We start from the raw sequence: 27,857 nt of genomic DNA, 5'->3' as shown, positions 1-27,857 counted from the left end.
GCTGTTGTTTTAATGGCAGATGAGAGATTAATGGCGATCTAATGACTGTGGGGAGGACACGGTGCAACAATAGAGTCCTGGTGCTGTGCAGGCCAAGTACATTAGTCAGTCAAGACGAGTATCTGCATGAATGCACACACACACACAAGCAAACATGCGTAAAAAGATGTACACACAAACAAATTCAGTGATTCCCCAGACGCACAAACAACATTCATAAGTACTGTGGCATGCAGAGTGGAAATGAAAGTGACTTCAATTGATTTGTCAGTAAGAAGTTTCGCAGTCATTCGCCTTCAGTGCACCCTGTCTCATCAAAACAAACCACGCTAATTTTCAACCCACCAACCCCCCAATGTGACAAAAGAAGGCTAATTTATGCATTGGCGACGTGTTGTGTGAGGAAGAAGAGTGTGTCAGCGGGGCTGGATGCTCACTCGTGGATCCATGGTAATTGTGTTTTGGTTGCTAGGATGTTGAGGGTAATGAATGTCTTGTTGATGCAGTTTGTCATAACCCGTGCCAAACATGGCTGCTTGATGACACATACCCTATTAGTTAAACACCGTCACGTTGGCCCTGCCATGATGTATGAGCCCACCAGGCAGAGGGAATCAGTCATTTTAGGAAAGAAACTGAAGAAAGCTGCCCGGGTACAGAAGATGTTGAGTTAGATTGTAGATAAAATTATTCAGTGAAGCAAACCTCTTGACATTTGCCATTTCCCTTTAAGTCATTTTAATAAAGCAGCATATCGATGGCCAATTTATTCTGATGGTACAATCAGAGATAGCTAAAATTATGTCATTACCGTATGCATTACTGCTATATTACAGGTCTTTAATATATGTTTTGGGCATGAGGCTGTATTTCAATGGGAAACCACTTTTTGGATTACCCATCAGCTACAGTATGACAACAGCAAACATTAGCATTCACTTCTTTCTGGCAAACACCATAATCTGTTAGTTTATGCTTTTACTGTCTTGTCATAACAGTACCTGATATTTTTTAGCCACCTCCTAGCTAACATTAATATTAGCCAGAAAGTATCTTTGTGCAATTGGTTGTTGTCTCAAAGATGCTGATAAAAATCTAAATATACTAAAAATATTTTAGTCATTTTTATTTTAGTAGTTTTAACTGTTATCTTATTCTATTTTTATGTATTTATTAATTGATTAATTAATTTTTAATTATCTACTCAGTTTTATTGATATTTTTAGCCTTAGTTTTATTTTCAACTCGTATCCTTACCCTTTTTAAATCTATTTATTTTAACTATTTGTATTCTTAATTTTGATGCTTTGACTTATTTCAAATATTTCAATTATTATATATATATTTTTTTAAATTCTTATTATGATTATTTTTATTATTATTAATATTATAATATTATTTGGTGAATTTTGAGCCAAACTAACCCAGTTTTAAATTGATCTCTTATTGGCCGTCATTTTCTAAAAATGCTGATGCTGATATTCTATACGAAAATGTATGCAGTGTGGTCAATAGCAAACTATGGTACAAATTAAAACATGACCTAACTGCTTATAGTTGGGGTTTGGTATCCCTTGAATTATCACTAACACTGTATTTGTTGCTATTGCTATTTAAATAAAAGAAGATGTACATGTTGTAATCGCCAAACAGCAGAATGCAAGGCAAATCATGTCACATTTTAAGGTTCTAGCATTGAGAATGCTGTATTCATGAAGCCTAATTGAAAGGAAGCCCACCCTGCATAGTGAAGTGCTACAAAGAGCAGGAAATAAGATGGTTCTTAATGCGTTCACTGGCACGTGATAACCTTTGATTTCCCTCCACTTACATCAGAAATGGCTGCTTGGAATGACAGTCACAAGTCAACAGCCTCTGATGTCTGTGTGCATGTCTCCACCACTGGAGTTTGTATGCTGGGGTGGGGAATGTGAGGAGCGAGAGACGGGAAAACCCTTGAGACAAACACAAAGAAGAGATAGGTAGAAACAGAACACGATATACTGTCTGTTTTTGAAGGGCTTTGGCAATATAGTCTTTTCACGCAGTGAATCTAAATGAAAGGGGCTGACATCGACTGACAAAAAGAAAAAGAAACACCTACAAAGCAAGACAAAGAAAACAATACTACAGTGAAAGAGAATTCCAGAAACAGACGGACTAATAAGATAAAATGAAAAATCTGTAAGTCATTTGAAAGAACACGCAACCATTAAAGTTCAACAGCAATCAGCAATTATTGCTGCATATTTTAATCCATGGTTCCAAACTCAAATCACCTTGTTATGGATAATTTAAAGCTGCTGTGTGGAGTTTTTCACTGATTATAAAATAGACTGAAAATTAAAACGATGACTTATTATCAGTAAAAGAAAAAGCAAACCCAAGACTTAAAATTATTGACTATTACAATATAGTTATCCTTAATGTCTGAAACCACAGGTGGGGGGGTATGTGGTACAGATCAAATGTTTAACTTAGATTCAACATTTCCACAGCAAAGATTTTAGGTGAGTCATACATCAGACTTTTAAAATAAAGCTTTAATAAAGGATAGTAGAGCATCACAACATTAAGGCAGTCCCCATTGATAGGTGCTGCAATCCTGGCTAGTGGCAGCTGGCTGGGTGACAGCTTAGACACAATGACTGACCGTTATTTTGGACCAAGAATAATATAACATACTAATATCAAACTCATTCTTTAACTGTAATTCTGGTGCCAACTAGCAAAGGTGGCTTAACCATTTAGTTAACTGAACGTGTACAAACCAAGTCCGATGCGGAAATGCTAAAAACTGCAGTTCATCGAGGATCCGCTTGAGGCTGGCTCCGGAAGTACCGGAAACCACATACACATGACTGGGAAACAGATGGGTGACATCACGGATACTACGTCCATATTTTATACAGTCAATGGTACAAACAAGAGAGGGGAGGGTTGCAAAGTGGCAAACAGGTCGTTTTGTTGATTGTCCGACTAGCTAAATAAATTCTGATACAGCTCAAAAATACAAAATGATGAGAAGCCTGTCAACATTGATCCTTTGATTTCTTTTCGAGGAAAACTGGCATAGGACGTTAGTGCTGTTTCCATGGGATCATCGGCGCAGTAATGAAGAACAGTAAATCTGGGATATGTTGGAAATCATTTTTCCTTTAGCTCTTCAAGGGGATTTGCAGCTGTAGCAGCAAAGTCAATTTTGTTGAAGGACACTTGAGCAGTGCAGATGCCTCAATGAGAGGTTTGGATGCAGGATAACCAGTTGAAGGACAGTACACCAGCCTGCTACTTTCAGCAGGTATTATTGAACAGGGACATGGAGGAAACGCTGTTCTCTGCTGTTGCTGTGAGGCATCTGAAGCATTCAACTCTTCTGCTAAAAGTTCATACATTTTTAACTGTGAACGCTCCCTCTGAAGCAAACATCTGAAGGCTAAAACATGCCAGCACTGTGAAGAGTGAATCCAAGAGAAAACACAGTCTAATCTACTTGCACACAGATACCGTGTGATGTAGGAAGGATTAACCTGTGCAGGCTGGTTAACATCCTCCCCAACTGCAGCCATTAAATCTGTTTAATATTGTCATGCAGTCTTCCTCCATGCAGAACTAATTGGTTGTTTTTTGCCTGTTGTGCAGGAACCCGTTTATGTGAAAAAATGTGAAGGACACTCATTACAACTTGTACACAGATGTCGACAAAGATGCAATCATGGGTGCAGATGAGCTCATAAATACAGGGACTGTCGCACTCTGTTTGGTGTACAAGGGTCCTAAAATGAGCACTGAGTGAAATCTCCTTGAACCCGTTGCCATAGCTTTTCACATAAGCACACACACAAACCAATACACACACACGCAAATCCCAAGCTGCCAACGCTACTACCAACAAGAACTCACATCTCTTACACCACCCTCCTGCACTCTCTCCCCATCTGATTTGCATTTTGGTTAACACTCTAATTGCCTCTCATTAAATACCTTGTCACTTTGATTAATTGGTGTGATACTGAAATGTAAAACAGCAGAGCCTTACAATGCATGGGGAACAGTTGCTGATTGGGAGGAAGCCTAGCTGAAAATGCAAAACAGAGTTGGAATCTTGCTTTCTTTCTTTTGCACTTTTAAAGTTGAGTCAGGGTTTTCTTTGTAAAAAAAGTGAAGCTTTTTCAAAAGGAAGGAAAAGAGCACAGGTAGGAGACCTGCAGTTTAAATTTGGCATTTGACTCCCCCCAAATGGTTGTAATGAGCTAGAAATTCAAGACAGTTTGCAGCAAATTGATATAATGACTGGGTATAATGGCCCTTTCCCTCAAGTTTCTCTTTCCAAAGTGTAGCAGTTTCCTAAATTACAAGTGTCCGTATGGCTGAAACACTTAAAATGCAGCTCTTCCCAACTGTTACTGTAAGAGTTAAAAGTACCCTTGACTTCTTCTCAGCTGCTCTAGCAAAATTGCTCAGCGCTATGAGACTTTGGTTGCCACAACAGCAAGCACTCCCTGGGGGATGGTACAAAGACAGAACTCAATGCCCTCTAAATCTTCCCCTATCTCTAAATATGTGTTAAAAGTAATCAGACCACAGCATAACAACAATCATTTACAGCAGAGTTATTATACTCAGCCTGAAATTGGCTGTTAATGTTATGAATTATACATTTTCAACCCTCTCAGTTACTTCTTATACAAAGCTGCACTATTCTCCATCTTCTTTGAAATGACAGGTATTGTAATTGTACAGACAGTGAGAGGTAATTTCACTCTGTACTGTCAGAGCACTTTGAATTTTAATCATGAAAATCTAAACCTGGTTGTAATACGGGTCTGAAAACGTAGCAGGTAATCTTCAAAATCCTTCAAGTTAAAAGTTCTGTAACATGGAAATAAATTCAGGAATTATTTTTGCTGGGGGAAGCTAGTATCTAGCTAGTTTAAGGAGGATACTAACAACTGAACATGTTACATAAAGAAGATGCTAATGCTGCCGTTGCTTGCTTTTTGGTTGTGAACAAATAGGGATGCACCGATCCTACTTTTTAGGTCCCGATACTGATATCGGGACCTAAAAAGTAGCTTTGGTATCTGGGCTTTGGTATCTGCCGATACTAGCCGATCCGATCCCGGTATTAATTTAACAACCTCTATTCCTTAATGTGAGGATAGAATCATGTTTTGGCAACTTCAGGTTTTCTTGACTTTGTGAACCAAAATAAAATAAACATTTTTAAACTGACAGTATCATTATTCAAGAGATTATAAATGGGTACCAGCAGTTTGGTTAGTTAATCTTCTTAACCAACAGATATTACAATTCAACTTTAAACATCAGCAGTGGATTTTGGGCTCCCATTATACTTTTCAGCACGACTGCCATCCGGCGAAACATTACCGCTGCACATGTTGCAAGTATCCAGTGGTGTTCTTTGCAAAAGAAGCGTGACATGCACCTAAACTGCAGAGTCTCTGTAGTTATCCTCCATCATGCTCCACCGGGCAAAAATGCACAGACCGGCCGGAGCTGACTAGCCAATTAGCTTACTGAGACGACTGTCCCTCTTCGTCAGAAAATTGAATCCGCCAAGACGTGCTTCCTTTTCAGATGCTCATGCATTGCCGTCGTACTGCCATGGAAGGCAAGTTCTGCCTTGCAGATTTTGCATTGCACATTCTTCTCTCTCACTTTCAAGCTCCTTAGCCGGCTAGCAATGATACTGTTTGGGCATAACTTCTCCGGTGACATCACGGCTGGCCCCTATTACCACTACTGCGCATGTGCGTCAAGGACAGAAAGGCAGACAAGACAGCGGAAGGTACAGCGGCAGTTTCGAGAGAAAACAAAGCTTCAAAAAATAAACGATGACGTTGATTATTAAATAAGTCGTCAACGTCATTGTGACTAGTCGACTAATCTTGGCAGCCCTATAGGAGACACACATGGCTATTGTAAACACAGAAAAGCATAGAACTGAGATGAATAGATCTGCCACTATATATCGGCCCCTTGTCACCAATATCCAATACCAGGATCGGTGCATCCCTAATTACACATACATTTTCATTGTTAAATGAATGTTTTAAAATGTGCCTTTAAGTGTAATCAAAGCTTATCACAGTAATTAGCCCCTACAACAAGCCAACTTTAGCTAGATGCAAACCTACATGCTAACTTGTTAACCAAACTAGCTGCCTTGATTTACCTTTGATCCTTCTCTGCACATATTTTCAAAAAAGTTCAGAACTTTCAAAACAAATTGTAAACTTAGTTGACAATAAAGGAGAATTATTTGGTAAGACAGTTGAATTACAAAAAAAAAGGTTTATATCACCCCTCCATTCTGTGTTGCCAGCTTGCTTCGGGGGCTTGTCACAAATGCATCATGATATTCTCATCCTGCGCAAGTCAAGGGGTCAGTTTGATTCAGCTGACCGAGCTTCATCAACCAGTTGCTCAACCTGCCACTCAAATTTATGAAACCATCGTATTCTTTTCCTTCCGCTGCGTAGGTGATATTGCATGTCAGAGACTTTTATTATTGAAATGAGACATTTATGACATTGAGCCCTTGTCATATGAGAGCAGACTCTTGAATCATCTCAATACAGGGAAGAAAAATGAGATTTGGCAGATTATCTCTGTATGCCACCTGTGCTTCCTTGATATTCACAGCATGTCAATTTCAATGAATATAAAACAATTTTTCTTGTATTGAGCTGAAGTTCACAAAAATCCTGATCTGGGGGATTGTGGTAGAAAGCTTGCTGGTGGTTTGACTGCTTTGTTCCTCAGGGGCAGACGAGGTCGGTTTGAATGGGGGGTCCCTCTGTGGCAGCTTATTGTTTCCCGGTCCATTGTTAGTCTCTTCAGTCTGAAATATTGCCATTATTCAGTTGATGCAAACAACTGCATTGTAGAGCTGATTTAAGTCTCTGGGGAGCTGATGTAAAGCTTAAGATGAGTGCGTATGTGGCTTGTGTGTGTCCGCTTCCATTTGCTCACAATTACACGGTATCTGTCAGATTTAGCTGTGAGGTTGAGTGGTTTCCATCACGCTCTTATCTCTGGGCAGCAAACACATCCATTCACATATAGACCCACACCCACACACACAAACACACTCTTATCTCCGGGCCAGCCTTATCGCACCTGTTTGTATTCAAAAGTGGAAACAACATTTAGCCTTCTTAGTGGCCTACTGATTCCATCCGGTGACACATTTAAAGGTTGACATGTGCCCTCGTATTTGAGCATATTGGAAGCCTTAGGCCCTGACACCAATTGGCTTTCACTGTGCCACTTTCAACCCCATCTCGACACATGTAATAGCCATTCCCACACCATGGTCTGCTGGTATCCCCCTCATAGTCAATCATGTGTGTAATTGGTGCATCACAGGCAGCAAAATGTTACATTATTAGCTGGTAGCTGAGACTTGCTGCTTAATATGCGTGACCTTATAAAGTGTGTGGTTGCATCAGGAAGTTGGGTAACAAAGCCCAATCAAACAAATGCTTGGGACTTTTCAGAGAATGAGAGAGCAAAGAAGATTTGGTGTCATTAGGTTGTGTACTATATTATTCTGCGCCACAAAGCCATTGCGTACCAATACAGTCAAATCTGAGAGTAAAATAATGGATGTAGAATAGAGAAAGTAGTACTTCCTCTAATTTGCCTCACTTGAAAACATACCTTTTAAATAAGATAAGATAAGATAAGATGAGACACTCCTTTATTCGTCCCACAACAGGGAAATTCATGGAGTTACAGCAGCAAACAAGAAGGTATAAGGAACAAGAATTTCAACAAGAACATATATATAGAAAAGAAATGTCCATCTGAGACGACAGCTTGGCCATGATTCTCCTGTCAGCCACCACCTCCAAAGGGTCCAGGACTGAGCTGGCCTTCTTCACCAGTTAGTTCAGTCTTGCTCTCCTGTATCCTGTCCGCCCACAGCAGGTGAAGTCCTTCCAATGTGGTGTTGTGTCCGGTGTTAGCTCTGTTAGCATGATGCTACTCTGCCAGTATTCCCTCTGGTGCTGGGTTAGCTCATCCACCTTATTGTAGATAGATCTTACATTCCCCATAACAGTGGGTGGAAGGACCCACCATTAGCTTGCACCTCAGTACCAGCACGTCGTCCTTGCCTCCTTATCCTCAGCTCGCAGGGAACATCGTGCCTAGCATCGTTTAGCATCGACATGCTAGGGGCTGCTAACAGTTGATCTCATATGTAAACAATGTGACCATGGTTACACCGTGGACACACAGGAACAAAAAGAGTAAAAACACCACTGCAAACGTAGCCAGTTTGGTGTCCATGGCCAACAGATGAGTCATTAAAAGTCATGACAGGCTCCAAATACAAAGAGAACTAAACAGATATAAAAAAAGAGTCGAAAAAAAACAACAAAGAGAGAGCTGCTGCAACAAGCAGCCACTTGAGTGGCGCTAAGCAACGGAAAAAGCAAAATGTAGCCTACTTTTGAACTCTTTGATCTCAAACTATCTATAATATAAAAAATCATCTATATTTAGTTTTTTCAACATAGCACTTCAGTTTTTAGCTACAACCAAAAAAACACTGTCATGGAAAAAAATACTAGTAAACTGGTCAGCTACAAGGGAATTAGCAAGCCTGAGCTTGCAGAGCAGCAACTACCACCATAGCTTCAGAGTCAAGAAAAATCGAGCACAGATCACGGGAGATGTGAACACAATCATGCTCAAACAAGGAAGTGGGCTGCTATGTTAAGTCGTAATGTACACACCTGCACACTGTACATACTCTACTGTCGATGTTTATACTGTTTAAAGTGTTATGTATATTATTATTTATTTATTTTTTCCTATTTCTATATAGCTTTATAATTTATCCTATTGTACATTTTATACAGTTTATTTTGTGTATATTTTTAGAGTTCTAAGTTCAATTCTATTGTATATTTTCTTATAGTTAAATACTTGACTTTAGACTATTTCTTTTTTAGGCATCTGGAGGACTGCTTACAAATTTCACTGTTACACTGTAACAATGACAATATAGAGATCTTATCTCTTATCTTAATTATTCGACAGAAAACATTGTAACCACATAACACGGGCCTATTTCATCTTCTGAGCTGCAGAGATGTCAAAGTAGGAAGGCCAGAGACAGGGTCGTCGTTGGCATCTCCAAGATAATGAAGACAGCAGGAGGAACTCTATTGTCTGCATAGAACATGAACAAAGGCCACCCAGTTGATGACGCAATTGGTTTTCTATGGTTTCGTCTTTCTTCTTGGAGAATTTGCAAACCAACTACCTGCATAATACCCCCACTGACTGTGTTGGACTGTGTACACACGCAAGTGTGTTTGGGCATGGGGCAATGTTACTAGAGTGAAAGCAGAGAAGGCAGGGGAGAGGGGTGTTATCATGCTCAGGTACAGTACGAAACACATGCCTAAAGTGAAATGCCAAGGCTCTTTCTTTACTTTTATGTAGTTACATTCCATCTGGCTTTCTGGGGCAGTAAAGATTGATTGAAAAAGGAAAAAGAAAACATGCCGTCGCCTAAGTATTGAGTAGTAATGAGAATACAAAGAGGCCCGATAAGAAGCAAATGTCATGTCCAATATGACTGTTGATCAATTATGACAGTGCACTCAGTGAAAACACAAAATGGAAACACACGCACAAAAGATACAATATATCATATCCCTTCAAATTGTGGCACACCGCTTTGAACCTTGACCTTTAGGAAGACTGTTTGGACAGACGAGAAGCTTTGGTGTGGGACTACTGGGAACCATTTTTTATTGGCAAAGATAACCTTTAACTTGAGAGGTATATGAAGGCTGCACCGGATTGTTGGTTCATTACAGCCATCCCTATGGAGTGCAGTGAAGTGCCGACTATTTTTAGTGTTCTCATGCAGCTTTCAGTGTTATATCAGATGATGTAATGAGTTGATATTGTCCTAGTGGCAGCTTGGTCACAGGAGCGCGGGTAGAGTAATAAGAAAAGGAACTTGTAATCAAAATGGAATTACTGTTTTGATATTGATGGAAACGGCACACCTACACATCTCAGAAGAGATACATCGGCTGCACGTATAGCTGTCACATACAAACACACAGGAGGATCAAATGCTGACGAAACACTAACATAAGTATAATAACATCAGGAAGAAGCATAGAAAAGGATGTTTCAATGAATCGAAAATGGCAAATCCTTGATGATGGATTTTAGTGTTCCTGAGATTTCAACAGTCTAGCATGTTTATATATGAAAATTAAAACCAATATTAATAATAATAATACATTTATTTATATAGCACCTTTTAAAAACATGTTTACAAAGTGCATTACATAGTGCAAGACATAGCGAGTGAAAACACTAAAGTACATGACAATGGTAAGGAGAGCTAAAATGAGTGAAGTAAAAACAATAATAATAAACATGCAGAAATTAAAAAGTCAGTGATGAGTTAAGAAATAAAAGCACATTTAAAAAAGTGTGTTTTTACAAGAGATTTCAAAGAGGACAAGGATGTGGCTTGCCTGATCTCCTCCGGCAGATCATTCCAGAGTGACGGGGCCCTGACTGCAAAGGCCCGGTTGCCTCTGTCTTTTTTAAGTAGGGGGTCATTTCATTAAAAGCTTATGGAAACAAATATGCCAATGAACCTCCTGCAACATTTCCCCAATCCACATCTCAATTGTCTGAAAGCTTTAAAACCCTTATCCAACTTGTCTGCTCCTCTTTATCTCCTCATTTGTGGTTTAATTATCCCATAATGCTTTGTTAAGTCAGTGTATATGATGTACTAAACACACACACACAAAACCTGCTCGTTCTGAGCCATTATCCCCAGTCTTTGTCACATCTGCTAGCTATTAATCAGCCCCCAGTTAGCTCATCAACAGGCGGATTGAATAGAGGAACAACAGCAGGTAAACATACTGGCAGGTGTACCGGCACAATCACTTCCCGCCTTCGAGAGCATTCCCTCTGATTGGAGATTAATGTGTCCATCTGGACCTCATTACAACTTTGAAATGTTGTAGAACTTTCTGTGTGTTTTCTCTGACGTGCACAAAGGTTAAAACAAGATGGTAGAATAAAGGTAATGTGTTTGGAGGACAACTTTTATACCGCACAAAAACCTGTCAAGATGATAAAGGTCAGGTTTGATGCAACGATAAGTTAGTTGCCATCGTAGCTGCAGATGGCTACTGGGAATGGGCTATTGCAACACTTTTATTATGCACATTACACTTTAAAAAGTCAAGTAGTTGTCATGTTTTTGTGCATTTAAGATCTAGCAGCTGTTATAAAAAAGAAAAACATACTGCCATCAATGCAATGTCTAATTGGCTGCAACTTTGCTCTTCCATCAGGCAGAAGTGTAGGAAAATGTAGCCTCACTTATATTTTTCAATGTTGTTCTCCAATAAATGATGTTGACATTCAACATTTTAAGCCCCAGATGAATACCCCGACACTCCCAGGCATCCAAAAATCAATGTGAACGATTATTTCAGGATGTGACACTGAAAATGAACTTGCCTCCGCATACGGAGGTTAAACTAATTGGGTTCAGTTTAGTGTTAGAGGAGAAGAGATATCATACTGACAGCTATCAATGTGAAAACCCACACAACTACAGAGCGCACTTACTCCCTGACTCCCTTATGGCACAACCTCTTTGGATCTTGCAAATTAAGTCAGTTCCACGTGCTAGAAGTGGTGTTCCCAGTGGTGCATATGCTTAAAGCCATACTCCTCCTCCCTAATTCACCATTTGCTGGTATCAGTATTGTTTTTATAATTCAAAGTCTAATGGGCTTAATGGTGGAGGATGTGATGTAAATAATGCATTTGAGTAAGACTGATTTGAATGTTGGTGCAAACAGAATGAGATAAAATGTGCTTATCAAGTCGTTTTTTCCTCCCTCAGCAATCTAGCACATTATTCAGCCTCTGTGAATTCTGCAGTAGCCTTAAGGTTAAAGAAGCACATTTGTGAATAGCTGGTCAGCAGTAAAAATAAATAAATAAATTAAAAAAGTCGGAACCTGCTGGGAAAGTGAACTGTGTCGGTGAAAACAAAGGAGAATATGTGATGCACTCCCTCCGTCAAGAGTTACTGCTAAAGTGCCCTTTATAAAAGCACTTAACTTGCGATGCTTTGGTGGGAGCTGTTCAGTGCAAAGCTGTGGAGACATGCAGCGATACTGAGGCTCCCAGGTGTGAATGTGAAACAGGTTGTTGCTGAAAAGAGCATGCATGTTTGCTGGATCGTCCTTGGATAAATTAAGGTTTTAAAAAAAGCAATTGGGTGTTAAATAAGTGTGCAAGGTCTCCATTCACTTTCTATCTACCCCTCTACTCTTTTTATAGACGGTGTATATTGCCATCGATGAGGGAAAAGAAAATGGTTTGCATCTCCTTTCACTGATGTAAGATAAAAGATGACTGAGTGTCTGGGTCTCCTTTCCCTCCAGGTGAATGCACGAGACTTCTCCAAGGTCGACCATGACGAAGCAGTGGTGGAGGCCATCAGGCGAGACCCCATCGTTGTCCAAGTTCTCCGGCGGACTCCGACAAGAGCCGCGGCCGCTGTTGCACACAACCACAATGGAACCCCAGAAGATGTGTGTGTGGTGGATGTTTGCACGCAGACGGACATCACTTTCGAGCACATCATGGCACTGGCAAAGCTCCGGCCTGCAACTCCGCCTGTTCCTGATATCTGTCCCTTCCTTTTGTCTGACAGGTGAGGGCAACACTTATGGTGGAGTCTTAGCCAATGCAAAAAGTTCCAGACTTTAATTTAACGAGAGGTAGCTTATTGCTGATCATATACACTAACCATAAAAGGTTGAAAATTATTATCCATTATTTTCTTATCTTGAACAAGAAAATCGTTTGGTTTAATCAAATTGAATCTGAATTTTCCCAAAGGGCTCTTCGTTGTTCTCTTTCATTTCAAATTATTTATTTAGCGCTTGTATCAGTGTGAAAACCCCCAGCATACCTCTGTACTTCGTCCTGCTGATATCATTATGCAGAACCAAACCTGCTTGCAATAATTGCTTCTGTGTGCTACATCCATTTTCTTTAATGGGAGCTTTTGCTGGGCGATTAAAAGCCAATGGGCTGATAGAGCGGGCATTCTGGCGCTCCCTCCATTCACTGCCTATTTATAGGGCTTTGCTGGGGAACTGATGAAATCAATTTGTCCTATAAATCTACAAATCTGCCAGTCCTGGTCAGTGATCACAGTGAAGCAGTTATCATGGTGACAATTTACAGAGGTCACTCCTTAAATGAGGTGGATGGTTGCTGTCTGCATTGTTAATTCAGAGTTTTGTAGCAAAGAACCATTTAGAACCCTGAACACTAGCAAACTTTTTTGTAAGGATTTTCTAGATTGAATGATAAAGATTACTTTTTGTTATTCTTCAATTAACATTCTCATAATCCCAAAGCTATCTACAGTATCATATTCAATTGAGTCTAAAGCAAGAGATAACATCGTCTCCGTAGAAGAGTTATATGAATTATCTTTAAGATAACTGTCTTGTGTTTTTTTCTCTCTAGCTGTCATTCCATCCACACCATGGAACATGAGTTCTATGAATGTCCAGAGTACCTGTCCAATACCCCAGCAGAGGTCGAGAGGACTGAAGAGTATGAATATGAGGTATGATATTGTATCTTCCTGCTATGTGTTAATCTTAAAGCACCATTGAGGAGCTTTCATTTTATGTTGATTTTTGCAGCCCAAGTAGACCAAGTGGGACCTCTTGCCCCTTTGCTGATTTTTGTCCTATACGTTTTAGTTGTATCTTTAAGAGAAAAAAATCTCACATTGGGGGCGCTGGTGGCCTAGCGGTCTAAGCGCCCCACATACAAAGGCTACAATCCTCGTCGCAGAGGTCGCCGGTTTGATCAACAGCCGGTCGACCATTTCCTGCATGTCTTCCCCCGATCTCTACTCCCTACATTTCCTGTCTCTCTTCAGTTGTCCTATCAAATAAAGGCAAAAAGGGAAAAAAAATAACTTAAAAAAAAATCTCACATTGTGTTGTTTCAAAACAAAACTGCATCACTAACTGACATTTTACCCCTGCCAGTAGATTTAGACTCTGCAAATAAAGCAGAAATAGTGTATCTTCTTACTTATGGTCTGTTTTGCTTTTGTTGGTCATTAAGAGGCAACACAGTGAAATTTAAAACGTCTGCAACAGTCTGGTAGCTAACAGTTTGGATGCTAACCATACATGGAACCAGATTGTGTGTATTGTTTCTCTCGGCCCTCTATTCCTTACATTAGTCTTCTGTTGTTTATCCAGTAGACTTATTAAATATCCAAAAGATAATTTTGAAAAGAGAAATATCAAAAAGAAAAGAGAATTGACAAGGCTTAATTTGTTTCATTCATGCTGTAAGACCAAGGCCACTTTTGAGTCATTTATACACAATTCCCTTAGATACTCCAAGGCTAAAGGCAACATACAGTATGACGCTCATCAGTCCCACAATGCCATAAGAAAAATGTCCACTGCAATAATACAAGAAAACTGGGGGCTCGCTTATAAGAGCTGTTTGTGTAGAAGGGTTTGTGTGGAACAGCAAAAGTCCCTGGGTTTAAGACGGAAGGCTATTCTTCATAAAAAGGAACCAAAGAAAAAAACTCTCCAAATGGCCTCTCTGTTGCATTATCAGTGTATTTCATTCACAGGCCAGTAGTTTCCCCTTTCATCATGTCCTGTCCTTCAGAAATTGTTTGTGTCCCTTTTCATACAGCCACTTCAAGTTGAACAGAAATTGTGAGTTTCCTTTATTGAAAAAAGAAGTCCCTCACTGATACAAGAATGGATTTAGAGAGCTTTCAAACCACTGCAAACAAAAATGATTGTGAAATAGCAGTTTCAAGGTTTGGGTAAGAAATGTTACCGAATGATTTGACCTTCCATTCATAATGAATGAACTGGGTTTTATTCAGTATTGAGTTGTGCTTGTCAAATTATTGGTTAATTATGGAATTAATTCAATTATCCCCTGAATATAAAGCCTCAAGGCCAGTTTAAAAAAGACTCACTCAAAATACATAAAGTAGTGATCTCACAATGCCAGTTTGGAACAGTACATTTTTAGATTTTGGCCTCTACTCATATGGAAGCTGCACGTGCTTTATTGTGCCTACATGCAGTTAAACTTACAATTTTACATTGTTCCAAATAAGACACTTAGAAAATGTATTAATTATCAGGCATATTTTCAGAGTCCATCGCTAAATGAAATGGTTTTATATGTAAACCTATGCTATCAGTTGTCAGAAACGTCCCTGGAAAGAAAAATTCTTATAGCTACATACAGATACATGAACAGTTTAAATTCTGACACACTGATGTTAATTAAATTGTGCTCACCTCTTGTGCATAAAATAAGTTAACATTTGCTAGTTAGCAACTCACTCATAAATCGCTGTCAAATATTCAGCTCTGTACATTTTTCCTGCTATTTTATTCTTATTTTTGCATAGTAGCTTTGATATTTTTGAGCTGTATCATGGTGCATACTCCTAGTTAAGTTATACAGTCAATGGTCCGTGCCCACAAGTGCCTCGATTGTGACAGATACATCATACCACTCAGACAGTAGACCTCTAAGTCACGCTAGGTGACAGTGATGGGTGACGTTTGCTACTGTCAGTTCCCCTCTGGTTTAATAAGCACTTCCTGGTTCAATGAACTGCATTGTGGGTCATTAGGATTCCTCTGCCACCAGCTGTGGCCCTACCTTATAGCGTCATCTGGATGAAAGAGTCTCCAGTGTGTGGTGATGGGCGGGTGGGGATGGGGGCTGGTGGAAGGCTTGTGTGTGGTAATAACAGTAGTATGAGAACAAGGTCGGCTTTACAAAGCTGACACACAAACTGTCAAACTCCCACCCCCACCTGCCAGATGTACACACACCCAAACCAGCCGTCCTCACTTACCTCTGTCCATCCATGTGTATCTAACTGAAACATGAATGGCTTTTTTCTGGGATGAAACAGAAAAGGTCTGCCTTTCCTAGGAACATTACTTCTGACAGGTTAGGCTTCACTTCTATCTGATTGTCCACATGGGTATTACTGCTGTCATATTATTCCTGCTACTCCTTTCAAATCTACCCATTTATAATATGCCAAATAGTAGACAGTAGATGTAAAAACGGCAGTGAAATATATGTATACTGTGTATGTTTAAAGCGGTATAGTATCTAATTCCCATAAAAACTAAAACAATCTTTCTTAAATGTCTGAGTTTATTGGTTTTTCAAAAGTAGCATCCCCCTTAGGTTATGAATATTTACCAGACAAGTAAATCTTGAAGGAAAGCATAAAGACAGATTTTAATAAATGCTCAGTAAGGTCACCAGATTATTTAGCACAGTTAATGACATGGCAGCAGAAACTTGCCGGATAACCGCTTGCCAAATTAGTCAAAATGATCACGTCTTAATTATGGATCGTCAGCGTGTGCCAAACATCAAAGGCTGGATTTTTTAAAAATCCTCCAAAAGCAAAATAAGTATTGGTATTCAAGGAATGGTACAAGAACAAAGAGTCTCAATGAGCTTTTTAAGTGCGAATACACAATGAGAATATAAAGCAGGAAGACATTTGATCACTGTCTATTGATCAAGCGGTGACCAACTCAAAAGTAAGAGAAGATCACTCTTTAATATTGCACTTCCAAAGGATTGGGAACATGGAATGGAGGCATTAGATAGAAAATGTTTTTAATGAGAGGAATTTCTGTGTTTGTACTCAGAGCACCAAAAACTCCCCATCCCATAATTACAACTACGTACCATTTTGTGTTGGAAATCCTTTACCTGATAAATGTTTTCACCTATCTTAATCTTCAAATCAAGTTTGTAATTTAGTTTTTCCCTTTAGAAATCAATAATCTATAACCCAATCCAAGATACGCCCAATGGTCAAATCTTTTGTCACCTCCCTGCTGGCACCAAGTGGTTTGTGTAGAGGTTGTCAATAGCCACTCCCCCATAATGTAGCTAATTGGTTTGCACTTAAGTAGATTAAAAAAACAGCATGAGACACTTGTCATTTAAAAAAAATTGTAAACCTTTCCTGGGTAAATAATCACCACTAGAACATAAAGACTGGAGCTATAAATAGGGACTGCTGAAAGGACATCATCATCTGCAAAAGTGGAAACAATGAGCCAATGAACATTAGGAATGGCAGTCGTTTCTTCTCAATGAAACATGAAGTAATAGTTAATTGCATATTACACTGAAATGCTACCAACAGATGTTTAATGTGGCTCTATAAAGAGAGTGCTATCCTCGTCATGGGTCTCAATTCCTCATTTACCTTGGTAGCATATGGTAAATGTGATCTCTCCTGCTAAAAATTGGGAAAACATATATGGAAAATTAAGAAGATAAATTCTAGAAATTGTCATAATGCATTGCAAACCATGTGAAGTTGGTTTTAACATCACTGCTGGGCCATAGTTGAAACTTCACTGTGGCATTGTATTAGAATCCATTCATCACTGATCAAGCTTTCTACGGATCCCCAAATCTGGAGCTAACGCTAGTGGGCTTCAAACCACAATACCACCCAGTGAAACAAAGTATTCAACCCATCATATAGATGGCATCAAAGCAATCTTATCCTTCGACAAGGGTTTGTTTTAATCAGAAACTGCATTACAGAGGAGTAAGGGTAGTTAAAACCTGTGCAGGGCGTTATAATATTATAAACTCCAAACACACCCCAGCTTTTGAAGGTCAGGGTTGTCTGCACAGGGGGTTAAATGCCACAGAAATTAATTACTTCCACTGTCAATCTCAGCTATCGGGGTTTCCCATGACGGCACAAATAGGGGGTTGGGGTTTTATTCTTGTTCCCCCACTCTGATCCCCTTTCCAGCCGCCATTCCCCTCCTCTCACAACTTCACCACGCTGTAAGGATTTATGCGGCATGGGGTTAATAAAGATTACCCCCGGAGTTATCTTTATTTGATTACCTTTATACACAGAAGAGATCAAAGGGAGCCAGTAGCTAGTCAGGGCTAAATTTAGAGACATTACCTTTGGGAGAGGACCAACACATGAAATACCATCACCATATTCATCAAAGAGCTGCCCTGTATGTTGCCACATGCTGGTTTTGGTATGATACCAACAGGCATGTATTTCACTGATATACAAAATGCATGCTGGGGCTATGTTTGAATGTTTCTGCAGTTTAATGGAGCTACATGTGGGATGGTGTCGGTTAATTAGTAGGCAAAGAACCAAGACACAAAACCAGTTTAAGACTCAGTCAGTAAACTATGCACATTATTCTCAAAAATGAAAGACAAAAATCTCCAAAACCATAGCTGGTTGACTGCTAGTACCAGCTAGCCTCAGCAATCCTAGCTAGCAGCTTTGTCCCACTCTTTGTTAAGGACATGGATGTTCACTTTTTCTGCAGCTTTAACTCTAAAGAGTGTTAGCTGTTTAAGTTTTTATAGTTTTCTGCTATTACAGTTTATTGCAGTTATTTTTAGCTCAAGAGTGTAAGCTTTTTCTTCTTTTTCTTCTTTTATGTAACATAGATCCTCTTTGCCTATAGCAAATTTACAGTGTAGGACTACAGAGCCACAAAACCTTCCTGAGGCGATTAGAAATTGTAATTTAGAGCATAAAATTCAAGCTGGACCTTATCTCCCATGTGTCTATGTCATTTCAGCTGCTCTGTAAAGCAGATGAATAAACTATGTTCGAAATGATGGGCTGTGGTTTTGAAATTCATCAAACCACTCTGGAAACCTGTAGTGTCATAACAGGTGCATCATGAGGGAAAGTGCTATTGAAATATTTCTGTGTGTTTGTGTGTGTGTGTAACAGGAAGTGGAGCTGTGCAGGCAGAACAGCCAGGAGAAGCTTGGCTTGACGCTGTGCTACAGAACAGATGATGAGGAGGACACCGGTATTTATGTCAGCCAGGTAGGAGCAGATGTTCCTGTTGCTTTTGGTCCTGGTTATTTGTTTTTAAAGATCTAATGTTGTTCTTTAACTATTAATATGACATTTAATAAAAAAATGAGGACCTCCCTAGTTGTTCAAAAGTAATGTGATCAGATTTAAACTATTGCACTGAATCAAAACTAAAAAACATGTTGTCCAAAAGAAAACAAGTATTACAAAAACTAATATAACATGGAGTTACAATCTTGGATTTGAACAAAATAAATCCGAAGTTTGTGTTCAAACTTTTGAGTGGAAATGTTTGATACGTGGGGCACGGCTGGCCTAGCGGTCTAAGCGCCCCACGTATCAAGGCTATAGTCCTCGTCGCAGAGGTCGCCGGTTCGACTTCCGGCCGGTTGACCATTTACTGCATGTCTTCCCCCTCTCTCTACTCCCCACATTTCCTGTCTATCTTCATCTGTCATGTCAATAAAGTCAAAAATGCCCCAAAAATTACTTAAAAAAAATAAAATAAAATAAAAAATAAAAAATGCTTGATCTAAAAATATCCAGATTATCCTGATCCCAGCAGAGGGCTGGGTTCAGGCTGGATTAAAGAAACAAAATGTTCAAGTAGGTCAAACAAAACAACATTTTTATGATGTTGATATTTTAGACAATTGTTGTATTTTGCTCTTGTTTTACTGATTTACTTTGATAAAGTAGAAGATGGAATATACTTCCATAAATATTTCACTAAACAGCTCTTAATATCAAACTTGAAATATTTGATTCAAACAGCTGTGAGGATCTTTTGGTTTGTGTTGGCTTTAGCACCCCCTGTGGACAAAGTATGTCAGATATAATCCCATATAGAACACTGGAATCCAAATATTGTAATCTTTTGAACATGGATTAGATTGATCCCATCAAGTTTACTTTCAGAAACTGGAACTATATGAACATTGAATTACCTGTTCTAGGTAACAAATACAGTGGATTTGCGAAATTGAACCACTCTTCGGCAGGCTGAACTTTTAGAATGATGGGGCCCTGTAAACTGTTTTTGGATTTCAATAGTAATTGCTTCTTTCTACCACATAATTATCCCTCACAAAACGTATTTACTCTTCTGTAAAATAAAATGATGTGCGCTGGAGTGTAAGCCCTGATGAGGTCTGATATAGAAAACCCTGCATGTTCTTTCGATCAAGCTCAGGCTCCCATGATCAGTCCCCCTCCTCGTTATTAAAAGATCGCATGAAATCCCATTTGAATTTCCCATCTTTACATCCTGACGCGGAGAGCAAGACGAACTGAATTAGAGAAGAAGCAGACAGAAATGTTTGCCAGTCAAATATCAACTCTGAATGAGCCACGCATGGCCAAGGAGGAAGTCGGGTTTGAAATGTGATTCCCGTCCTGTCATTCTCATTCCTCCTCCTTTTACATGTTTTAATTGAAGGCTTTAATTAGCTCTGAGCGACAACCTTCAACCCCCTCTCCCTCAGACTGCATGTTAAATGACATATTATCCCATTTCCTGTACTCCATCTGAATACCAAACACACACAAAATAAAGACGGGACACATTACAAAGATTCCTTTTGGAAATTCATTTGCAGCTCAGAAAAAAATGAGGCTCCCTCTTGCCAAATTGTTGATAAGACAAATTAAAAACATTACTTCAGTCTCTCAGACAAACCTGAATAAAGGATTGAATTATGGGAGCTTTGAGCATTACAAACTGAGTGAATTAGACTGACTGCAGGTGCATTTTCAATCCTGTTACAAACAATAAAAAGAAAGGGTGTGTGAGCTGTTACGAGGATTAGACAGCTGCTGAGAGGATGAACATGGCACAGATCTGCAGAGGATTGAGCTCCTTGCATAATTTGTAAAAACTTGACAGGTGTTTTTTAGACTTTGCTTTTTTTTCTTTTTTTTCTATTCACATTCTTGTATCTTGAATTTTAACTCTGGATGTTAATACAAAACCACAATCAACACCCACACCTGCTGAACCCCAACGGACGGTGATCGAAGAAGAAGAAGAAATGCATTTATTTTGTTTGTTTGATAAAAATGCTAATTCCCCCTCATTAAAATGTATACATGCAGAGTATTTGTGCCACTTTGGGAAGTGCATGAGTTATTTTCTACATTCCCACTTTTGCTTCCCACATGTAGCTCTCCCTCTTGATCTTGAATGGAAGAACAACAAAGTGTATGAAATGATTATTGAAGGGCTCACACAGTGTTGATGCAGATCCACTGGGATGCATTTTGCAAAACGTGAAGGGTTGATTTGTTCAGAGAAGACAGAATCACGTCTGAGCTGAACGCGACTCCAGTTGTGTGTTTCCCCCCCCCCAACTGTCTCTTCCGGTTTCGCTCCTGCTGCAGTCTTAATGCTCTTCTGCATTATGTCAAAGACTTGGATGCTCCCTCAGCCAGTGTCACATGCCTGCTCCTAAGTAGAGTATTAATGTGAAGCCTCTAAAACTCACCTGTATCATTCAAACAACACAAGGTTGTCAGACAGAGAGAGAGAGAGGGAACAGGCACCTTGTCTGCATGAAAGAAACAGACCTTTATTTTGACAGCAGAGATCAGAGAATGGTGCTGAGAGAGTGGCACGAGGGATGTTTTTTGAAGACTGCAGAAAAACACAATGACTGATTTTCATGTTCTTTTCTTTATGCAGGTTGAGCCAAACAGCATCGCAGCGAGAGACGGACGCATCAAAGAAGGAGATCGTATTCTACAGGTGTGTACTTTTATTTCAGGGTGCAAAGCTCTTTTAGATAAGATTGTATGAATAAATTACACAGCTTCTAACTGGTTCAACCAGTGACTGTTTATAAAGATGGACAAACTCCTCCTGTTGAACACAAGTGAAGCCAATAAATATATCCCCCTGCGTCAGGCTCTGACATCTTCTTCTGGTGATGTTTTTGAAGCCAGACTCAAAAATATCAGCGCCCTGCTCTTTCCTAACACATTTCACTAGCAAGGACCACACCATCATCAGGATGTAATTTGACAATGATTTATTGATTTAACTGGAATAGTGAATTTGACATTGAAATTCTTGTCATTACTGGTTTGGTGAAGGTTGAGGGGATCCGCCGTTGCTTCCTGGCACAACCAAGTGGCAACCTTCGGTCTCAAACTATGAAGCCCATGCATAAGTGTTATAAACTGCAATACATCGAGAATCCGCTTGAGGCTGGCTGCAGAAACACTGGAAACCACATAGACATGAATGGGAGAAAGACGATCTTTGCAGCATTAATAAACATGTTTACAGCCTGGTTCAAAAAACGGCTTGTCTCTACGAAGCTCGTCTCTCTATCGGCACACACTGTCTGGGGGTAAATTTTTTTCTAACGTGAGGGTTTAGAAGAAATTAAGATTACGAGTGTTTGCCCAAATAAGGACATGACTGACTTGACTCCCGGACGGGAACACAGCTGTTGGCTAGGAGGTTCAAACTCCGCCCCTTTACGTCACACTCTGCCTGGTAGAGTTCCGCATTTCCAATATGGCTGCCGCTGTCGATTTGCTTCAAAACAGCGCTCAGGAACAGATGGGTGACGTCACGGATACTACATCCATATTTTATACAGTCTATGGGCACAACAAACCCCCCTTTAAGAATCTTAGGAATAGTAGGAAAGAAAGAAATGGGAAGGAAAGGAGAGGGAGGGCAAGGTGCGGAATTGGAGAGCAAAGGGGAGGAGAGGGATAGGTTTGAATTTATAAGAGAGCCGGAAGAGGCGTGGTTGAGGTGTGGTCTTGCCCCTGACAATCTTCTATATAGCACCATGTTATGCTGGTACTCATAAAACAGCAAAGATCCCTGAGGTTGGTGCAGTCCATAACATCCTTTTGTAAGCAAACACTTATAGCTTTGAAAAGTTTACAGACTCTAATGTTGGTGCCAGTTGAGTTTCTACTTGGTTTTCCTCGCCCACACAAGCGTAAGAGTCTTGAACAGATTTATATAATTATGGACATAGCTGACTTGACTGACAGTTGAGCCCACATGGTTCCACCTCTTCGCCTGCTTTTAGCTTGACTGAAAGTTAGGTTCAGTAAGCATTTCCATTACGGTGACCATCATCGTTTGGTCTCAAAACCACTCTTCAGAATCCAATGGTTGATGTCACTGAGACTACGTCCATGTTTTACACAGTCCGAGGTTAAATCCTTTGTAATCTTTACCTCAAACCAAATGTAGTAAAAGAAAGTCCTTTCTTCCCGTTTTTTCTCTCTGGCTAGAACAAGTGTACTTGAGGTAGCTCCTCCATATTGCCTGTAAGGCCGTCTTTAAAGAGGATAACCAAGCTGCTGGTTTCTCCAGTCTGGCTAAGCATATGTATATTTAATCACCTCGTTTTACCAGGGAAATTAAAGTCCTAAGTAGCAGCTACACCCAGCACTATATCATCTCTAGAACTCGTCTGTATCTTGGTCTCATTATAAGAGCAAGACCATGGGGTCTGATGCTGTGTACTTGCACTTCACAAATGCTCTCATTACCCGGCTAGGGAGTTTGATTTCATTTCATGGACGCTACAGATTAAATGTTTTATTTCTCTTTAATCATTCTCCAAAAATATTTGTGCATTACATTGATTCACACAAAGTCACTCACCCAAATAGAGCCAACATGTACTTGGGCCACCTTGTATCTGTGTAACATGATGTCAAATTTGTCACCTTGTAAAGTTTGGTCCCAAATTGTCCTTTCCAAATTAATATTCCAACTTTTCCAAAGAGCATCTCACTCAAGGTTGTTTGAACACCATGTGAATACAGAGACACGTTTTAAATTTGTATCTCTAAAAATGAACACCTGAACTGTTTCAACCTTCAATACACTCCATGGGCAGTTGTATTTTATTGTATTTTATGTGTATCTAGTTGACAAGATGAAATTAAGTTAACACGTCTACATGTATTCAAACCCCACTTGGAGGTTTTGGATGGCTGGCTGTTTTAGCTCAGATGTAATGTATGTTGAATGATGTGAATTATTTGTGAAATTGACGTCTCTGCGAGTTGCACAGACTCCATGTATATAAAACATACCCTATATCTTGTATATCTCATGAAATAATATTCCAGAGAGCTTGAATAACTCATCTTTCCCTTAACTGAGATCTTGGAATGAGCTTCTAAGACAATTTTAAGAACTCAAACTGTGAGATTAACCTTTCGTATTGAGACAAATCTGAGAATTTGCACTGGTCTCATTTCTCTGTCAGCTGAGATTTCAGAATAAGACAACTGTAAGAAATATTTATCTCATACAATGCTCACTCCGAGACTAACCCATGTTTATTTCTCAGGAGTTACAAATAAGACAAGTATAATAATGGACCAAATCTATTGAAATATTTACACTCTACATAAAAACTTATGCTAAGTTGATGTACTCTTACTGTATTTCCTCTTAGTAGGCAACATTTCAACTTGATTCCCTGACAGTGTACCAACATTACTCCTCCTCCATATTCATTGTTTATTCTATATCACTCTTCTCATCGAGTGTTTCTGTGTCCCAGTTGTGTGAGTGATTGTGGGTAGCAGGGCCGGCTGTACCCCTGGCCCTATTATCTTCTTCTGACAGGCCCATTACTCTAGTGAGGAAAAGATGAACGCCACCTGTCAAAGAACAGTTAATTGTGTGTCTGGATGTGCAGTGAGAGCAGACTGTAGTGAAGCCGGACTACACACTTGCAATTGACTCCCCTTACCAAGTCTATCTGTGCCTTTTCTGGGGAATGCATGGAGTTGAAGGAGGTGATGGAAAACAGGAGAAAAGACAGGTGGTAGACAAGACACACTAAGAAAGTAAAGTGTTGAAAGAGACAAATGGAGGGGGGATAAATGGGTAGAAAGCACAACAAAGAAAGAAGTGTCAGCATGTGATTACTCAAGGTGTGTCTTGTGGAAATGGAAACAATGGTTACATGTATTATGCTCATCTTTTCTTTCATGTCAGTTTAATTGAAGATGATGACGGTTAAATTATAGATCGCTCTGTCTCGAGTATGTGCCTGTGACTTTCTACAAGTTCACTCCTCTTAACATGGCCGTCTAACACCTGTCTTTTGATGTACAGATAAATGGCTGCGAAGTGCAAGACAGAGAGAAAGCCGTTGCCTTGCTGTCAAGTGAAGACGCAAGGAGCATCATACTTCTGGTGACAAGACCAGAAATTCAGGTAAACACTCACACACATACACAGCCTCCGTGAACCTATCTGACAACCTATGTCATGTCAAATAACAACAGCTGCCTGCTAAGTGCCTTCTCCTTTCCCTCAAACTGTCAGAGTGGTTTTCTGGAGTTGTTGCACACACATGAATACTGGGAGCGAGCGAGAAGTAGAGACAGATTTCTGATGAGATGTTGTGATTTTCAGCTGGAGGAGGAGGTATGGCTGGATGACGAGCAGCAGCAGCTTGTGGAAGAGCTGAAGATGGAGATCCTGGAGGAGAGGAGGAGGCAGAAGGAGCATAACTATGACAGGGGAGACGAGGTGAGAGAGTGAGCTGGGAGACAGTCGTCAAAACAAGAGATGGAAAAGAGTCAAAAGGCTGACAGGAAAGAAAAAAAAAAGACTAGACATATCTATAAGAAGTGCTGGGGGGGGGGGAGAAGTTTCAGAGCACAGAATTTGATTAATGTAACCTTAACATCTTTCCAACCCAACTATCAACTTTTTTTGACTGATTTCTGAGGATTATGCAAAACCCTAAAACCCTAGATTCAATGCCAACTCTTGCTTTTTGCCAACAACAACAACTTTTGGCAGCAGGTGAGGGAAAGATCATGACTTTGGCAGTTGAGCTATGGTTAAGTTTGAGATGTTCCAATACCATTACTTCCTCCCAAATACCAGATACATTCCAGAAACCTCAATTTAGGTGTCATTCCTCCATATTAAGGGATGTAAATTCTCAAACATATCGTGGTCATTGTATAATAACGATATGCGACACATGCCCAAGAGAACTGAGACCAGTTTTTCATTATTTCCTGTGCGGCCAGTATTAAGTGTTAAACAACTACCCATCCTTTTGCGTGCAGGATTTCTGATGCATTCTGGGTAGTCATGAAATCCTAAACATGGACCGTTTATCCTGCATACAGCAAAGCCTGCTGATACAGGATTGGTCAATACTTCTCAGACTACACACAAACTACAAACACAACTAAACACGTCCCATGCTTTGCTAGCTCCACGAACTTTAAACTCTGCTAGCATTTCACTTTCATCATTTTTTTCATCACATGATAATTAACCTGCAGGTAGTTTATGTTTTGAGGTGGGGGCTTATGAATTGTTGTATTGGCTTGGTGCATTAACTAGCATACTTGCCAATAGAACATCTTAGATAATACCAGTGGCCAATACCCACATTGGTCTAAGTATTGGAACAACTCTTTTTGAGGTTGGAAAATTGAGGCGTCTAGTTGCATGTTGGGTAAACTACATGCTCATCAACCAACATGACCTCAACAGACTGACTTTGAACATCTAAACATAGTATGAACACTACTTCTTGTGTTGGCCCTGAATGCCATTTGACATTAATGGTTAAGGTGCAGAACTTTCCAACATGGATGCTTTTGAGTGCAATCAACACATAACAATTTTCTACAGAATCCTTAATCCTAAGAAGCTTGTGCAGAGTCATTGAAATTGAAACTGTTCTCTTTCTTTTAACATCAGATCGAAGAAGAAACAACAGACACTGCTACCTGTTCTTCCAACAATCAGGACAAAGACAGTGGGTTTGGACGCAGTACAGACAGTCCAGAGCACCAACCTCTTCTAGCTAGAATTCAAAGGAGGAGCCCAGCCCACTGCCTGAGGGAACGATGGCGGGCAGAGCATCCACACACAAGACGAGGACCTGCAGTGTCACCGGACACCCAGGGTCTGAGGTCCAAAGGTCAAGGCCATGATGGGGTACTCAGTATTCGCAATGGTGGAGGTGTTCTAGGGTTAGAAAATCGCTTCCAACAACTCCTGGAGCTCAAGTGTCAAATCCGTAATGGAGGCGAGTGTGGGGTGTACTCAATCAGACACAGTATAGAGTGTAGTCTCACAGAGCAAGCAGGAGTGGATCCAGAAGACATAGATGTTTTAGAAGATGGAAAAGGAATGGAGCAGGAGTTGAGGATGCTTAATGAAGAACTGCGTAGCATTGAGCTTGAGTGCCAGAGCATCATGCAGGCACATCAGCTCCGTCAGACCCACCAGCTGGATCCTTCACAATCTCCCTCCTCACCAGGACGGAGTCCAAAGGATGGACACATGCGGCATGGCAGGTTAGCAGATATCCATGAATACCCAGAGAGGTCGGACAGCGATAAGATCCGAGAGAAGGACAGCTCGAGTGCCTATAACACTGCTGAAAGTGCACGGTCGACACCGCTTGGTATGGAGAGATCTCCTGATCATTCTCTGCAGAGACATATCAGCGTCACCAACCAGAAAAACCTCAGATTGGCTTCTTCCACACCTTCCAGCCCCATCCCTATTCCCAAGCCCCAGGCTACACCGAGTCGTGGCAGACCAGCAGACCCAGGCCCTGTTATCTCAAGTAGCCCAGACCAGAGCAACCCTTCCAGGTCTGAGTCGGACCCTGCCCTTCCTGCAGATGATGAGCAATGTGAGAAGAAAGGTCGGACCAGAGATTCCAGGAGGGGGCTTCCCTATGGCTCTCCCTATCAGACAACCCCCTACGCAGGCCAGGGAGGATCCAGGCAACTTCAGGTAGGTACAATCAAGAGGAGAGGTATCAACACAATGCAGATTTGCCTTTGGCAGTTCTGAAGATTATTCTGTTTTAAC

General features: G+C 40.2%; 1 protein-coding gene across 1 annotated transcript in view; it reads left to right on the top strand.

The window, feature by feature from the left end:
• The window catches only part of pdzrn4 (PDZ domain containing ring finger 4), a 48,280-nt gene that overhangs the window by 18,604 nt on the left and 1,819 nt on the right, over window positions 1-27,857 (top strand). The window contains exons 2-8 of the mRNA XM_034673774.1: window positions 12,492-12,763; window positions 13,591-13,693; window positions 18,914-19,012; window positions 21,684-21,746; window positions 25,113-25,214; window positions 25,416-25,532; window positions 26,730-27,779. Of these exons, the coding sequence (XP_034529665.1) occupies window positions 12,492-12,763; window positions 13,591-13,693; window positions 18,914-19,012; window positions 21,684-21,746; window positions 25,113-25,214; window positions 25,416-25,532; window positions 26,730-27,779 (1,806 nt within the window). The remainder of the gene's footprint in view (window positions 1-12,491; window positions 12,764-13,590; window positions 13,694-18,913; window positions 19,013-21,683; window positions 21,747-25,112; window positions 25,215-25,415; window positions 25,533-26,729; window positions 27,780-27,857) is intronic.

Source organism: Notolabrus celidotus, chromosome 21 (genome assembly GCF_009762535.1).
Source record: "Notolabrus celidotus isolate fNotCel1 chromosome 21, fNotCel1.pri, whole genome shotgun sequence".
NCBI lineage: Eukaryota > Metazoa > Chordata > Actinopteri > Labriformes > Labridae > Notolabrus > Notolabrus celidotus.
Note: the sequence above shows the minus strand (reverse complement) of the source record. Positions and strands in the feature narration are given on the sequence as shown.